General features: G+C 42.6%; 1 protein-coding gene across 1 annotated transcript in view; it reads left to right on the forward strand.

The window, feature by feature from the left end:
- slc6a11b (solute carrier family 6 member 11b) overlaps positions 1-18,258 on the forward strand; it is a 177,158-nt gene that overhangs the window by 42,938 nt on the left and 115,962 nt on the right. The window contains exon 7 of the mRNA XM_078543413.1: positions 16,927-17,061. Coding sequence (XP_078399539.1) covers positions 16,927-17,061 — 135 coding nt within the window. The remainder of the gene's footprint in view (positions 1-16,926; positions 17,062-18,258) is intronic.

The raw sequence follows: 18,258 nt of genomic DNA on the forward strand, positions 1-18,258 counted from the left end.
GCTCCTATTTCTTATATTCTTTTATAAGCAGGGTGGATAAGGTCAAACTCCACAGGCATTGCAGTCAAGGAAGAAGCTGAGCTGGCTTTGCAGGCAGCAGGTGCTTGTAGCACTGCTGATTGATAAAATTAGTGAGGGCACCTTGGCTTGTACTGGAGTGCTGGCTTTCTTGAGGTCATTGGTGGTGCTGACACTGTTGTTTCAGACCTACAATAGCATTGAAGGGCTATATGTCAAAATGCTGTCTCCAAGAAATACCTCAAACAGCCCTTGCAATGTTTGAATTTTTTTGTGGCTGTATTTGTCAGCACATTTAGTAGAGGCAAACGCAGGAAGTAGTAGCCCTGAGTGAGAAAGTGCTCGATCCGCATCATCCCTCTTTCCCTTGATTCTGTCATGCCAAACTAGGTCCAGGATGAACTCTTTTGATAGATTTCAGGCTGTGTAGTCTCTGCCCTTCTTCAACTCAGTTCAGATCCCTCCTAATACGTAAAATGGAGAATTAATCCTCAGATTAGGCTACCCAGATTGCAGCTCACCTTGTCTGACAGGATATAATCATGTACCATGCAGTTATGTTGTTTTACTAAAATTTCTTCCATTAAACTCATTCAACATTTTAGCATGGCAAAGTTTAAGTCACTCCTTGTAATATTATCAAGCTGCAGCTTGGCCATGTTTGATTAGCCTATTGATTAACCTATGTTGTTTATTTTCCTCACAACTGTTGGGAGTAACTAACCTTGTATCAACACTTGGGATGTGGCAACAGTAAATAAGTTACAGGTCATGAGGTACATTAAGGGCTCAGCTACAAAGACTCATGGACTGGCTCTCCCATGCCTATAACTTGTTCTCCCTGAGTATAAGGGTCAAGAAAACCATGTTCATAGGACAAGGTGTTGCTTCTCCATCCCTGATCACACTAAATAACACCTCTGGTGTCAGTAGTGACAGACAATCTATCCCTTGATGCATAATTTGATACACACATAGGAGAAGCAGCTCCCACCTTTGGCTGACACACAAATTGTGCAATGGAATAACATCAAGTTGCCCTTAGGACCCAGCTGATGGTTTATAAGGCCTATGTTCTCAGCCCCTTGCTGTATGGCTGTGAAACATGGACGACTTACAGCTACCAAGAAACGAATCTCAACACTTTCCATCTGCGCTGTCTGCGGCACATTATGGGTATATCCTGGCAGTATAAAATCACTCACAAAGGCAGAGCTCCTACATTTGTTAGCTTTGATCAAACAGAGGCAGAAAGTCCACAGGTCGGAAGATGGTCGCATACCCAAGGACTTTCGATGTGGTGATGTAGCTGGAGCCAGACGACCAGTGGGATGCTCAAAGTTCCACTTCAAGAGTGTTTGCAAGTGCGACATGAGGCCCTAAGCATTGATTATCGCAAGTTGAAAGTCACTAGCTGATGACAGAGGAAAATGATGACACTTCCTACAGACTGGCATGAACCACCATGATGACCAGTGAGGATAGTGGCTTGGAAGGAGGTGCCAATGCTGAAAATGACAATCCACAATGACACTTAGAAGCCTCATGTGCGGCACTTGTGGCAGAACCTGTCTCTCAAGGATTGGCTTCTTCAGCCATCAGCAAAGGCGTGCCATATGAAGACACCCCATCCGAAATGGATTATTTGCTGCATGTCCATCATCTTTTGTAGATGGAGGGACGCCGGTGACAATACATTAGGGAACACTTTATGACATGCAGGCTTGAGGCTGTTTCTGGGCAGTGAAAGTTGGGCAGTTTCTTCAACTATGTCCTTTCTGACCTGAATGCAGTTCCTCTGAATCACACCAAGAGCATTGACCCCTTCTGCTACCTTTGACCAGGCTTCCTGTATGCTCCTGAGGAATGTGCTGTCCTATAACATTAATGACAGATTTTCCTTCTTGTAACAGCAGCAAATAGGGTCAAAGGGGGAAAAAATGGTAAAAAGGCAAAAATAAAGGCCCTTTACTTAAATGCACATAGTATTCGGAACAAAATAAATGAATTAATGGCACAAATGGAGGTTAATGGGTATGATCTTATAGCCATTACGGAGATGTGGTTACAAGGAGATCAAAGCTGGGAACTAAATATTCAGGGGTATGTGACTTTTCGAAAGGACAAGCAGGAAGGAAAAGTTGGTGGGGTAGCTTTGTTAGTACGAGACGGAATAAGTACGATAGCAAGAAAGTATCTTGGATCAGAAGACGTAGAACCATATGGGGGGAGGTAAGAAGAAGGGGAAGAAGACTCTGGTGGGAGTAGTCTGTAGGCCCCCTGACAGTAGCTATACTGTAGGACAGAGAATAAATCAGGAGATAATGAGGGCATGAAAAAAAGGCAGTACATTAATCATGGGTGACTAATCTTCATGTAGATTGGGAAAATCAAATTGGCAGAGGTAGACATGAGCAAGAATTCATAGAATGTATTCGGGACAGTTTCTTAGAATAATATGTTGTGAATCCGCCCAGGGATCAGGCTAAAAGCAAAATACTGCGGATGCTGGAAATCTGAAACAAAAACAGAAAATGCTGGAAAAACTCAGCAGGTCTAACAGGGATCAAGTTATTTTGGATCTGGTAATGGGTGTAATGAGGCAGGTTTAATAAACGATCTCAGAGTAAAGGATGCCCGAGGAAACAGTGGCCATAATATGGTAGAATTTAGCATTCAGTTTGAGAGTGAGAAACTGGGGTCAGAAACAACTGTGCAAAACTTAAATGAGGGTAATTACAAAGGAATGAGGGCAAAGCTGGCTGGAGTGGACTGGGAAAGCAGTTTAGCAGAAAAGATGGCTGGTGAATAATGGCTGACGTTTACGAAAATAGTTTATGACTCTCAACAAAGATATATCCCAGTGAGGAAGAAGGAATCAAGGAAGGGGATAAACCAACCATGGTTAACCAAAGAAGTTAAGGACAGTATCAAATTGAAAGAAAAAACATACAATGTGGCAAAGATTAGTGGTAAGCCAGAGGTTGGGAAATTTTTAAAACCAGCAAAAGATGACCTAAAAAATAATAAAGAGGGAGAAAATAAACTTTGAGGGTAAACTAGCAAGTATTATAAAAACAGACAGTAAGGGCTTCTTTAAGTATATAAAAAGGAAGAGAGAGGCCAAAGTGATGGAAGATACTAATAGCATACCAAAAATAGTAAATAACCAAGGGGCAAAGGGAGGGGGGGCGTGGTGGGGAGGAAATAAATACAATAACTATCACTAGAGAAAAAGTACTAGGGAAACTAATGGGACTAAAGGCTGATAAGTCCCCTAGACCTGATGGGTTGCATCCTAGGATATTAAAGGAAGTAGCTACAGAGATAGTGGATGCACCGGTAGTAATCTTCCAAGAATCTTTAGATTTTGGAAAAGTCCCAGAGGATTGGAGAACGGCCAATGTAACGCCCTTATTCAAAAAGGGAGGGAGTAAAACAGGTAACTATAGGCCAGTTAGCTTAACATCTGTCATTGGGAAAATGTTGGGGTCTATTATAAAGGATGTAATAACAGGGCATTTAAAAATACATAACCTAATCAAGCAGTCAGCTTGGCTTCATGAAGGGGAAATCATGCCTGACAAATTTATTAGCATTCTTTGAGGAGCTAACAAGCAGGATAGATAAAGGGGAACCAGTAGATGTAATATATTTTGATTTCCAAAAGGCGTTCAATAAGGTACCACAAATAAGGCTACTTAACAAGACAAGAGCCCATGGTGTTGGGGGTAGTATATTAGCATGGATAGAGGATTGGCTATCTAATAGAAGACAGAGAATTGGGATAAGGGGGGCATTTTCAGGATGGCAACCTGTAACTAGTGGAGTGCCACACAGGTCAGTGCTGAGTCCTCAATTACTTACAATATATATCAATGACTTAGATGAGGGAAATGAATGTACTATTGCCAAGCTTGTGGATGACACAAGGATGGGTGGGAAGGCAAGTGGTGAGGATGACACAAGGAATGTACAGAGGAATATAGACAGGTTAAGTGAGTGGGCAAAAACTTGAGAGATGGAATATAATGTGGGAAAATGTGAGGTTATGCACTTTGGCAGGAAGTATAGCAGACTGAATATTATTAAAATGGAGAAAGACTGCAGAAAGCTGCAGCACAGAGGGATTTGGGAGTCCTTGTGCATGAATCCCAAAAAGCTAACATACAAGTTCAATGGGTAATAGGGAATGCAAATGGAATGTTGGACTTTATTTCAAAGGGAATGGAGTGTAAAAATAGGGAAGTCTTGCAAAAACTATACAAGGCACTAATTAGACCACACCTAGAATACTGTGAACAATTTTCGTCCCCTTATCTAAGAAAATCTATACTGGTATTGGAAGCAGCCCAGAGAAAGTTCACTAGGTTGATCTCGGGTAAGGAGGGATTTTCTTATGAGAAGAGGTTGAGTAGGTTGGGCCTGTACTCATTGAAGTTTAGAAGAATGAGAGGCGACCTTATTGAAACATATAAGATTCTTAGGGGGCTTGACAGGGTAGATGCTGAGAGGTTGTTTCCCCTTGTGGGAGAGTCTAGAATCAGAGGACATAATCTCAGAGTAAGGGGGTGCCCATTTAAAACAGAGGTGAGGAGGAATTTCTTCTCTCAGAGGGTAGCCAATCTGTGGAATTCTTTACCACAGAGGGCTGTATAGGCTGGGTCATTAAATATATTCAAGGCTGAGATAGACAGATTTTTAATCAGTAAGGGAATCAAAGGGTTATGGGGAAAAGGCAGGAAAATGGAGTTGAGAATTATCAGATCAGCCATGATCTCATTGAATGGTAGAGCGGACTCGCTGGGCCGAATGGCCTACTTCTGATCCTACATCTTATGGTCTTACGGTTTTATCTCCTGTATCAGTAGCTCCAAATGCTTGCATTGTTTAAGGCAATGGCTCTTAAAGTATAGTCCACAGACCACTGGGTTCTCCAAGTGGTGCATAGGGTGGTCTAAAATTCAAGTCATTGATGCATAATGCCACAGCCAAGGCAATATGGGAGGACAGGCTAGAACCCTCACCCTCACTGCTTGCGTGACATTGCACAAACAGACTGGCTCCCACGTAAGTGGCACATGTTGTCATGAACATGAGCAGCAACAATATAGTTTTATGTTAATGTTACAAGATTGGATTTTCAGCACTTGTGAGGCTGAAAACAAAGAAGCGGAACCAGCTGAACATGGGGCCTGACATTGGACTGAAGCTCTCCAGCTTGGGACCAGACATCACCTCACTGGCCTCTCACCAAAAGTAGCACCATTCTTCCCATTCATCCTGATGAGTTTATTTCCAGTGGCAAGTGAAAGCAGATGGGGTGGGATGGGTAGGTGATCTGCAGGATCTTTTGCTTCATCAACCATGGCTCTAAGCAAGCAATTCACAGGTAAAATGTTTCTATGTTTCTGCAATTTCACTGCACAAGGTGTGCCCTGCTCTCCTCAATGAAAATGCCAGAACTTCAAGAACTCTGGAGCAGGACTTAATAGATACATGTGTGTATTCCCCCCAAAAATCTCCCTGCTCAATCATGCTTATATTTCTCAAATTCTGTGGTAGATTAGTTAGTTATAGAAATGAAAATAATATGGTTCAAAGTAATCAAACCTGTAGTAGAAAAGGATGGTGCTTGGCACATCTGTGCCTTTAAGCAAATTCTACCAGTTCAACTGAACCTATCTGCTGTAGTCACATTCCTCTATAACCTTTTATATTACTCCTTTTAAAATGCAAAAAATAATTCCCTTTTAAAGGAAGTTATAATCTCCATAGCCCAATAGTCAGATGTGGTACAGTATTCTTACTCATGATTTTTTAAATGTTCCCAAATTTCAATCTGCATTATGGTCTCTAGATATTTCCTCATAAAGGAGGTAAGATTTGCTTGTCTACAATTGCCAGGTTTACCCCTATCTTGAACATTTGTCAGCCTGTGCTCCTTTAGTAAATTTTCCTTTCCAAGTACTTCAGGAAAGTTATGGTCAACGCCTCTACTGCCTTCCTGTCCACCCTAGAATCATAGAATGATACAGCATAGAAGGAGGCCATTCGACCCATTATGCCTTTGGTAGAGCTATCCAATTAATCCCACTCTCTGCTGTTGCCCCACAGCCCTGTAATTTTTTTCCCTTCCAGCATTTTTCCAATTCTTATTTGAATGTTACTATCGAATCTGCTTTCACCATCCTTCCAGTCAGTAAATTCCAACAATTTGCTGTGTAAAACAAATGTCTCCCCATGTTGCCTCTGGTTCTTTTGCCAATTGCTTTAAATTTACTTTAAATCTTCCGCTACCAACTCCTCTACCAAGGAATCAATATCTCCTTGCTTACTGTATCAAAACCTTACATGATTATGAACGTCCAACAAATTTCCTCTTTACTTCCTCTACTTTACGGAGAACAGCCTCAGCTTCTCCAATCTATTCATGTAACTTAAGACCCTCAACCCTGGCAGCATCCTAATAAATTTCTTCTGCACCCTCTCCAAGGCCTTGATATGCTTTTTAAAGCGTGGTGCCCAGAATTGAACACAGTGGCCAGAATCTTTAGCTCAGCGGTGGACGTGTGCCTGACCTGACTGAGCGTGAAATGACACGCGATGATGTCGGCCGAGTGTGCCGACATCAATGTGCAGTCGCGCGATAGTTTGGTTGGCGGAGGTGTGCCAGAGCCGGGAGCGCGCTTGCCGACAATTACAAGGCCTATCAAGACCATTAAGTTATCAATTGAGTTTAATTTTTCACTGCCCGTTCAACCTTACAGTTGGCGGGCAGGCGAAAAGACCAGGCGGCCTTTGCATTTTTTTGGAAACCTCATCCACGGGCGGGATGAGGTTTCCAAAAACCAATGTCCCTGTCACATGAGGCGACATGTTTTATTAAATTTTTCTGATGTTCAATAATTTGTTCAATATATTCTTCATCTCCGTGAGGCAGCTCCGTGCCTCAGGGAGACTATTCTGCACTCTCTCGCATGCATGCGCAAAATTCATGCTAGGCCTGAACGCACTCCCCCCCCACCTGCACAGGCAGTGCTCAGCACTGCCGCTCGCTTATCACGCTGGGCGGGCCTTAATTGGCCCGCCGGTGTAAAATCGCAGGGCACTGCTGATCGCGGGTGGCGATGGGCTTCCCGACCGCCCCTGCCTGCCCCTCCCGATCCTGCACGCCAAGGGCAAAATTCTGCCCAGTGCTCTAGCTGAGGCTCAACCAGTGTTTAAAGGTTCAACATAACCCCCTTGCTTTTCTACTCTATTCCTCTTTTGATTAAGCCACCAATTCTATTTGCTTGTTTGACAGCCTTCTCAAATTGCTCTGTCAGATTTATGGATTTGTGTAGATACATTCCAGGTCTCTCTTCAGTACGCTGGCATGCATACAATCTGGATCGGGTAACTGTAATATGCTGTGTGTCAGGAGTCGTGTGTAATTTTCAAGCTGCACTTCAGATTCAGAATTTAAGAGGTTAAGAGCAGCAGGAAATAGTCGTCCAGATTCATGTCAACTATTTAGCCTGTGTGAAGTAAACTATTTATACTTGTATAGGACTGCCTGTATTAATGTGAAAATATCGCCCAGATTACTTCCAGCCTTGCAAACGTTTCAACATTTGAAATATTTACAAGGGCGCTTGACAATGATATAATACATTTTCCAAATTTGGAGACAAGGTAATGCATTTTGCACAAGAAGGAAAAGGCAGAGACCATGATGAACTCCATGTTTTTTTTATTTGTTCATGGGATGTGGGCATTACTGGTTAGGCCAGCATTTATTGCCGATCCCTAAATGCTCTTGGTCATGCAGCAATTAAGAGTCAATCAAACTGCTGTGGGTCTGGAGTCACATGTAGGCCAGACCAGGTAAGGAAGGCAGATTTCCTTCCCTAAAGGACATTAGTGAACCAGATGGGTTTTTAACACATTCAGCAATGGTTCCATGGTCATCATCAGTCTCTTAATTCCAGATTTTTATTGAATTCAATTCCACCATCTGCCTTGGTGGGATTCAAACCAGGGTCCCTACAGCATTACCCTGGATCTCTGGAGTATTAATCCAGTGCTAATACCACTATGCCACCACCTTATAGAAAGGCATTGTTAAGTCAAAACGGAAGATGCAGTATCTAAATACTGAAATACTGAAATACTTGTGAAGATCCTGACTGACCTAATTACTGGGATATGTTTTATTTTGAATAATGCCTATAAAGATAATTAATAAATTTTAAAACATGAAAGTTATGAAGTATAATTAGTAGAACTTAGCGAGCCGTAGGATAATTCTATAATTGATGATAATTAATAAAAAATGTGGATTTAGGCTTTAAATGCAGATGCATCTTTAAAGTCTTAAAAGGAACAAATGTTTAAATAATATTTATCACAGATGCCTTATACAGTCAACTTTGATGTGAATTAGAGAAATACAGTTTCTCTTCGTAAATATAATTTGTTGTTATTCAACTTCTTTTCATTTATTATGTTTACAATTTTTTTCCTTTATAAGCAGTGTGTCTAGACAAAGTGTTAACATTCTTGCCCAGAGGAGTCCAGAAGGCTCCTCTCAGTGGACTGTCTTGCCACTCCAGACAGCCCTGGCAAGTGGAGGCTAGAACGTAAGGGGTGAAAAATTGTCTTTGAACCTTGCTCGGTTTTGCCCAGTGACATGAGTCACAAGTGAATTCCAAGAAACCCCAAGCAGCGAGTCAAACTGTCCGTACTTCTGCACTAATTCACACTTAAATCATCAGTCTCCCACATAGGAGTTCTAAACATGGATCGTGTGAAAACTCAAAACGGGCCAGATTTTGCTGCAGCATTGTCCCATTAGACCTGTTCTTACACATTTAGGCTTGAAAATATTCTGTGACCGCAAAATTGCTGGAATTGCAACCTTTTATCAGTGCAGTGAGGGCAAAAGGGCATCTGGAACCTTGGTAAACAGTGGAACAAACAGTGTGTCTCCTTAGCCCATGAGATGTAAAAATTGAGAAATAAACAGAGGAAGAACTGAGAAGGAGGGAAAATTAAAGTAGGTGAATTCAGTGTCAAACTAGGCCCAGAAAGAGACAGAAAGAGAGAAAGAAAGATTGGATTAAGTGACAGAGAAATGGCACGGACATGATGAGCCAAATGGTTGCTATGATTGTACATTTCTGTGAAATGGAGAGAGAAAGGAGAAGCTAGAGAAAAAAACACCAAACTTAACATTTGACATTTTTCAAGTCATCTAAATCATTCACAACCTAAAAGAATGAAGCTTCGCAATTATAATTGTTTTCTTTTTGGTCAAGAGAGGTTGATTGGTCATTATTAGCACTTACCATATTGTTAAAAGGATGCTTATGCTGTTAATTACTAGATTTGACTTTTTAGGATGAGTTTAATGGGCACTTAATGTATAACTGCACAACCTCCTGAAAAGAAACAGGGAGGTTGAGAGTTTTTTTTATCCATATGGCTAGGGAAGCAGTTATAGTTTGATGTCAAGGTTAACAATACATTCATTGGCTTCAACTGACACAGTGTGAATGGTTGTGATGCCACCAAGAATGGATCTTTTAGGGCAGAAGTTCAGTATGTAGGCAATGGTTTGTCTTAGATGGTCACAGTCACAATTTGAGTCCCCATGTTCCACTTGTACAGCAAGTGGTCACATCTTCCCTGGTCTGTCCTGAGGCAGTTGAGGATTGTCCAGATTTTCTGTGGAAGGTTGAAACTGGGACTTCACCAACCGGGTCACTTGGCAGTTTGCAGTTGGTGATGTTTGCAGTTAATCCGGTGGTGTACCATCAAGAGGTGGGGCTGTCACCAGTTTGTAGGGTTTGGAATGCGTTCCAGTAAGGACTACGGGATTTCAGTCCAGTGTGTGGGGTTTATTTTTGAGGTTCTGTGTCAATGGGAATGTTTTGTTAGCTGTCAGCCGGTGGTGTTCTTTGAGGAGGATGTCTTCTCTGTGAATATCGGGAGGTTCACAATGTGCTAGCAAAGGAAGTCACTTAAGCTGTGTTAGTCTCAGCATCCCAGAAATAATCCTCGTGGTTTCCAGAAGGACATCTACCATGTTTGTGTGGTGGCTCCCAAGCCAGGTTGAGCAGCAGTACTCTGCTGTCAGGTAGACCAGGGTGAGTGAAGCAGTGCGCAGTTTATTGGCTTTGCTGCCCCTGGTGGTATCCTCCAGTTTCTGTAAGAGACTCACTTTCATCTTGACCTTGGCTCTGGTGTTCTGCAGGTGTTGCCGGTTGGCCAATGTATGGTCAAGATGACGCCAAGATATTTTGGCATTGGGTCGTGAGTGAGTGATTGGCCACAGAACTAGACACAAAGTTCTTACCTGGCCTTTGAGTTGTTCAGATGAAAGGCTGAAGCAACAGTCTTAGCAGTATTTGGTCAAAGTCCCCATTTTTTAAAGTAGGCTTCCAGAGAACATGGACCTTCACTGAGTGTTTTCTCAATGTCCTGAGTTTCTTTAGCCTGGAAAGCCAGGGCCTGGTCATCAGCATATGTGAAGATTGAGACTTTGTGGGAGGGAGTTCACTGGTATATATTTTGTAGAGAGCCAGTGTGAGGACTGATCCCTATGGGAGCATATTATTGATTATGAGTGGGCAGCTGATTTGATCTCTGAGGTGTACACAGAACTGATGGTTGCTGATCATGGAGTTAAATAGTTGTAGAGTTTTCACACAGCAGATGACAATGGAGAGTTTCAGCAGCATGCCCGTTCACCACACTGTGCCACAGGCACAGGATAAGTTAACAAAGGCAGCTTCTGTCTTCAGGCCTTTCTGGAAATCGGTGTGAACACGTGAGGTCAGTGTCAGGACCTGTTCGGAGCAGTTGTGACCTATGCAAAAATCTGCTTGTTTGGAGGAGCATTGCTGCTTCCAGGTTGGGACTCAGTCTGTTTAGAGGCAGGCATTCAGGACCTTATATGTTATTGAGAGCAGGGCAATGGGGTGGTAGCTGTGTGGGTCGTTGTGGCTTGGCAATGGCCACTATCTTGGATTGGCACCAAATGTTTGGAATGGTGCCTGAGGGGGGGATATTGGTAAGCAGTTTTGCTAGCCTCCTCCCTCCCTCTGCTCCGATTTTCTTCAGGAGGGAAAGAACAAACTTGACGTGATCCTTCTATTAAAGTAAGTTTTCCAACCTGAAAACCTGCAAACTAATGCTGTCAAAAAAGGTGATAGAATGGCAGCCCCCGGCTCCCAGTTCAAGCAGTAGAACCCCTCTGGAAAATGGGTTCTACCAGGAACAGCAAAACCAAGAAATTGAGCCAGCAACAAGAATACACCAGCCCAAAGTTGAAGGTCTATCCTGAGCAAAACATGAGGTGGAATTTTATGGCCCCGCTGATGGGGTTTGCAGGGCTGTAAAATGCAGCGAGCCATTCAAAAGCCCATTGACTTCGGTAGGACCATAAAATCCTGCCGGCGTAAAATTCTGCCCATGAGATATTCGCGAAAGAACTCTCTGCCAGGAAGTCACCCTACAGGAAACCTGCCTCACAGACCACTCCAGCAGTCGAACCCACATTTCTGGGATCAACTCATCACAGCAGGGATAATAAGACATACGGCCTAGCTGTCTAAATCAAGAATAGCCTCACCAAAGATGCAGAAGACCTAAAAATCAGAAAACCCCTACACCAATCCCATAAAAGTAGGTCAGCTGACCATCAGAAATGTCTACAAGCCACCAAATGACCAGTGGATCAACATTGTTGTACAGGCTACAGCACATTCAACCATCTACATTGGCGACTTCAATAGGCAACATCATATCAGGGGCAACTCAACAGCAACATCAGGGGAGAACAACTATCAGACTGGACCTCTGTGCATGATCTAAAACTTGTGCACTATGCAGAGCAGCCTGGCACATTCCATTCTGCCAGATGGAAGAAGGACTACTCATCTGATCTTTGCTCCATGACCCATGACAGCAACCACCTACCGCTGCTGAGCTTCCAAAAAGCGCTGCCCATCTTCCCCCACTCACAACATCACCCAATCCTCAGCTGCATTGGCTTCAAACTACCATCCATAAACTCAATGCCAAAATTACACTGGAATCAGCAATTGGGATGCCCACAGCAGACACTTAGAAACCACCATTAACCAGATCTCACTTCACCCTGAAAACTACAACTTCTTTACACAACTTCTCAAACCGGCAATCACCAAATTCGTCCCCCAGGGCTTCAGAAAAGTTTCATCCCCTGCTGGGCCCCAGAAAGGTTGAGGGTGAAATGCTGTTTTTGCAAATCTAACAGAGCAGTGATTCGAATTGACAAGAAATTTGGCAATTTGTAATTGATGGGGTATCTTTCCTTGCTATGGGTTGCTGGCTGATTTGAACATCCAAAACAGTGCGTGTTACTCAGATGATGTTACTTTGTCAGCACAATATGCTGGTGGTGCGGCAGGCATGTTGAAGCACCATTGGACACGCTGGGTTAAACTTTCCTGGCCACGCAGAGGTAATTTAAGAGGTGGGACAGGGAGCAAAATTAGAAACTACTGGTCCAGGTGTGTTTCCTGAAGCACACCCACCTCTGAGCAATCTTTTTGGAGGTGGGGGTTAACATGGCAGCAGTGGGTAACCAAATGGCTCAGTAAAGGCCCGTTTGAGGTCAAGCTGATGATTGCGTCGGGATCTTCCTGAGTGCTGAGCCCAGCAGCTCCTTTGAGGCGGCCTCCCAGCAACAGACCAGGTGGCCATCAGAGCCAGAGGCTCCATACCCCAATGAAGGAACCGTGAGAATGAAATTTCACAGCCGTGGTCAAAAACTACTCCGCTGGAGTGGTTTCTCCTCCATAGCTCATGTCTACTGGCTTTGCGCCTCTTCATTCTCAAATTTGCAGAAGGCATCCAAGAGCGCCTCCCTGTTGAGGAATTGAACCATCATGGCTTTTCTGCCTCACAACGTCCACTTTTCCTGGAGGGCTGCCAGCCGTTCTGTGCTGCAGACGCACTGATTGGACTGCCAATCGCTGGACCCCAGCCGCAGTCCCTAATTGGACGGGGCTCCTGGAGGTAGCTTCTTGATTGGCCACCTTTGCGAAGATTGCATCTGTAGTCCCATCATGGCATTTCCAAGGTCCCAACCCAGGATTCATCCCAACATCGGGATCGTGACCCACCCAGGAAAATTCATATCACGGAGAGCTTTGCTGCGCAGCTGATCTTTGCGACACATAACCTGGAATTGTCTTATGCTGATACTGGGTGCCTGAGGAGTTCCCTCCTTTAACGCTGACTTCTTTCACTTTGCTGAATAGAAAAGAAAACCCAACAAAAACTACTCCTCTTGTTCAATACTGGTTTACCCATTGCCATTGCTTGCAAGTTTGCTTCTATGTAGTGTTTTCACAATGTTTAGCTTCCAGCGGCATTTTTATGAATGTGTTCTGAAGTGGGAGCTTTGCCTGCGAGCTATGTATACTGCGACACCGGTAATGTGCTGTCCACAAAGTCCTATTTATAATGGTTGGAAATTGTTGACAATGTGTGCTTGTAATATTTTTGATAAACGCAGTCCTCAGTGATGCTCCCCACAGTGATCTCCCCACACTCCTGTAAAATCCAAACATTACTGGGGCTGAATTTAACTTATAGACAATCGATCGGCAGCGATTCACAGGTGATAGGTGTCAGCTGTCTCCCTCATTTAAATTTGGCAGCCGCCAGCAAGACAAGTTGATGGGGGAGGGCGGTGGGAGGCGGGTGTGACTATGAAGGATGGCGATCTTAGGATGGCAGTGACCTGGAATATTTTTAGGCTCCAGACAGCAGTTCAGTATTTACTTGTTATAGGCTTCTTCAGTTCTATTGCCTGTAAAATTGGTCACCAGTTCTGACCGAAAATGGCGATCTGGTCTCGATTTAAGTAAAAGGGGTTGGATTTCCACATTGTGTGAAACAGGTGGATGCCCTAAACACCAAGCAGAGGCTCCTTTCAATTTGAAGTCGGACGAATTATTGGTGTTAACAGGACAATAAGGCTCCCAACGCTATTTTGAAGCCATTGCCGCGCCATTAATGCCAGGTGAAGGCAGTGACAATCAACCCTGTAGTGCACAGTCTTTTGAATAATATAACAACTTTTGCACTATTGCTATCTTCTGGGTGAAGTCACACTATGCGATATTAGCATACCAATGTGGTAAAGTAGTTGTAAGAAATTCCTTTCTGCATCAGCCCAACAGCTTTGACAAAAATTAGCGCCATTGTTAAAAAGTGGCCACGGGAATTGCATGTAGGTGACCTTAACAAATTCCTAGCAGATAGTGTGCTCTCATCCAATTTGTATTTTAAGTTATTTCCTATTCATGGAACCAGAGATTATTATTGCACAGCCATTTGCCTCATCACATCTGTGTCAGCTTTTCCTAGTCTTTTTCCTTCTTCTTTTAGTCCAAAACTAATCCTCTTACCCTTCTCTCTCCCACAGCCTCAGTGTGTAAAGTGGCTTCTGTCCAAAGCCCTAAGTGATCTTGAGAGATCACATGACTAAGCAAGCAACAGTACACAAGAGGCAGTAGTGCACAAAGGCATTTCCCCAACCATCCCCCTTTTCATAAAAAAGGAACAACACATTGCACTATCATTAGCAGTTCCAAGTTACCCACATACACAGTCGATAAAGAAGGCCATCGTGCGTGAACAGAAAACTGTTCATTCTAGTCTGTCTCTACACACACCTTGCATACACAGGGTTGGATTTTCATCCTTGAGGTGGGTAGAGGGCGTCAAGAAAATTCCCTCTTCAGCCTGCCCACCTCAGGAGAAAGTGCCGGAAAAGACAGGATTTTTATTGTGGGGGAATGGGGGTGGCAGGTGTGGGCTGCATTCAGGCCAACCAACCCAGGAAAGAGTTCAGAGGCAGCTACCGATGTGGGAAAAATTCAGGCCTATATTCCTTTGCCAATTTTTTGCCCACTCACTTAACCTGTCTTTATCCCTCTGTAGACTCCTTGTGTCATCCTCACCACTTTCCTTCCCACCTATTTTTCTATCATCTGCAAACTTGGCGATAGTACATTCACTTCCCTCATCTAAGTCATTAATATATATTGTAAATAATTGAGGCCCCAGCACTGACCCCTGTGGCACTCCACTAGTCACAGGTTTGCCATCCTGAAAAGCCCCCCTTATCCCAACTCTCTGCCTTCTATTAGTTAGCCAATCCTCTATCCATGCTAATATGCTACTCGCAACACCATGGGCTCTTATCTTATTAAGTAGCCTTATGTGCGGTACCTTATCGAACGCTTTTTGGAAATCCAAATATATTACATCTATTGGTTCCCCTTTACCTATCATGCTGGTTACCTCCTCAAAGAATTCTAATAAATTTGTCAGGCATGATTTCCCCTTCATGAAACCATGCTGACTCTGCTTGGTTAGATTATGTAATTCTAAATGCTCTGCTATTGCATCCTTTATAATAGACTCTGACATTTTCCTAATGACAGATGTTAAGCTAACTGGCCTATAGTTACCTGCTTTTTGTCTCCCTTTTTGAATAAGGGTGTTACATTGGCAGTTTTCCAATCCTCTGGGACTTTTCCAGAATCTAAGGATTCTTGGAAGATTACTACCAGTGCATCCACTATCTCTGTAGCTATTTCCTTTAATATCTTAGGATGCAGCCCATCAGGTCCAGGGGACTTATTGGCCTTTAGCCCCATTAGTTTCTCTAGTACTTTTTCTCTACTGATAGTTATTGTATTTATTTCCTCCCCCTCCTTTGCCCCTTGATTATTTAGTATTTTTGGAATGCTATTAGTGTCTTCTACCGTGAAGACTGAAGCAAAGAATTTATTCAACTCCTCTGCCATTTCCTGGTTCCCCATTATTATTCCCCCAGCCTCATTCTTTAAGAGGCCTATGTTCACTTTGGTCTCTCTCTTCCTTTTTATATATTTAAAGAATCTCTTACTGTCTGTTTTTATATTACTTGCTGGTTTACTCTCAAAGTTTATTTTTTCCCTCATTATTTTTTTGGTCATCTTTTGTTGGTTTGTAAAACTTTCCCAATCCTCTGGCTTACCACTAATTTTTGCCACATTGTATGTCTTTTTAAAAAATTTAATGCTATCCTTAACTTCCCTGGTTAACCATGGTTGGTTTATCCCCTTCCTTGAATCCTTCTTCCTCACTGGGATATATCTTTGTTGTGAGTCGTGAACTATTTTCTTAAACATCTGCCATTATCCATCAAGCATGTTTTTCTTCTAAAATCCTGTCCCAGTTCACTCCAGCCAACTCTGCCCTCATTTTTTGTAATTACCCTTATTTAAGTTTAGCACAGTTACTTGCCCTTAAAAAAGAATGCAGTGGCTTCTGCCTCAACTACTTCCTGTGACTCTAACAACTGTCTGTGGAAGGAAAATTCTCCCAATTCAGTCTTTAGGAGTTAAAAATCCTCTTTTCATGCAAAATTGATAAACAAGAAATGATTATCCTTTATTAACCTGTTGCTCCAATTATGGGAAAGGCTTTGAAGATGCTGTTTCTCTCAGTATGATTATATAAGTAGCTCCTTAAGCATGGACAATGTAGGACTCTAATTTTCAGCTGAAAGAGGAATCCCACTTTGAAAAAATGTGCACATTCACTTTATAATTGTTATTTGACTCTTTATTTCTGTTCATTTCTGAAAGGTAATGGAATTGCATTGGGCAAATTATAAATCATGCATTTTGTTACCCTAATTGTTCATGCATGAATTGTGGAAAATGAAATTCTGAACATTATAATAAAAATGTATTTCCATATTAACTGCAGATAATGAAAGTGTATACCAGTCACCAGGCAATACGAATTATTATCCTTTTGTTGGAGAATAGTACACAGGCAGAGCTGATGGCTTGCATCCTTTGTTCTCAGGTGGTGTATGTAACAGCAACGTTTCCCTATCTGATGTTGCTGGTTTTATTGATTCGAGGAGTGACACTTCCCGGAGCTGGAGAGGGAATAAGGTTTTACCTTTACCCGGACATCTCACGTTTGTCAGATCCTCAGGTAGGAACGCTAAGTACAAACATTGTATCTCAATGCTCATCTTCAGTCAACGCATGAATGTAGTGATAAGCAGACCCCATATTATTAAAGTTCAGGGACACAGCTGTTATAAATAAAGTTCACAGAATGCATAATGAAAACAAACCATTATGAAAATGATCACTGATTTGTCATGGTAAATATATTGGATTAAGAGTTAGAGCCGATAGCCAAAATATAGAAGAGGCATTTAGACAATTCAAACTAATTTCTATAATTTGAAGTAGATTACTGTTTCTAATAGGTGGTCTCATGGTGCAGTGGGTAGTGGCTCTGCCTCTGGTGCAGAAGCTCCAGGTTTGAGTCCCACCCCAGGCCATGATGGCCAAGGAAGTTGCGATCATAGCATGGTCAAACAGGTTGACCTGCAAATCCTTCCAACACACACCAACTGCAGGCAGCAAGAGTGGGAGAGATTCCTGGTCAGCCAGGTGATGGAAAGAAAGTTGGAGCCTCGACCATCACTATCCATAGCTCCAGACTACAACACGCATGGAAAGTGCAGCTTGCCACAGCCACTGGGAACTCCCTGAGTGTTCTGCAACACACCAATACCACTGTTTCCAATCCCAAAAGACTATTTTCATAATCAGATACTTGCGATGGATACATTGTTTATCATGTTTGCCGTCATATTAGAAATGAAGAATTTTCTGTCATAGGATTTCTTCTGTATTTTTGACAGTGATAAAAATATTTTTATGGTGTTTTTAAGTGTAAACATTTTGTGCTGTCAATAGTTTTAATTGAGTCAAATCTGGTAGATTAATTAAATAAAAGAATCAATGAGACATTGACAGCAGAATAGTGTGTGTTAGCATAGTATAAGGTATAGCCCGGACAAAGACAAAGTAAAATCCAGTGAACATAGTTGAACTAATGGGCCTAATTTGGAATTGTGTTTAAATAGATGCTGAGGGGGACTTTGGGATGGGGTTTCCTGTGAATGCTGTTTCTGGATTTGTGTTTATATGAAATGAATTTGCTGCCAGTTTGCAAAACACTTATACAGCAGCTCTAAGTTCAGAGACAACTTTTGTAGAGAATAAAGCCTTATCGCAACTTTCTTTTAATTAAAAATAAAACCTTGGTACTTAGGTGTCTCTTACCAAACACTACTATCCATATTAAGGTTGGACAGGCAGCCTGTTTCCCTCT

The sequence above is a fragment of the Cetorhinus maximus genome, chromosome 6 (assembly GCF_964194155.1).
Source record: "Cetorhinus maximus chromosome 6, sCetMax3.hap1.1, whole genome shotgun sequence".
NCBI classification, from domain to species: Eukaryota; Metazoa; Chordata; class Chondrichthyes; order Lamniformes; family Cetorhinidae; genus Cetorhinus; species Cetorhinus maximus.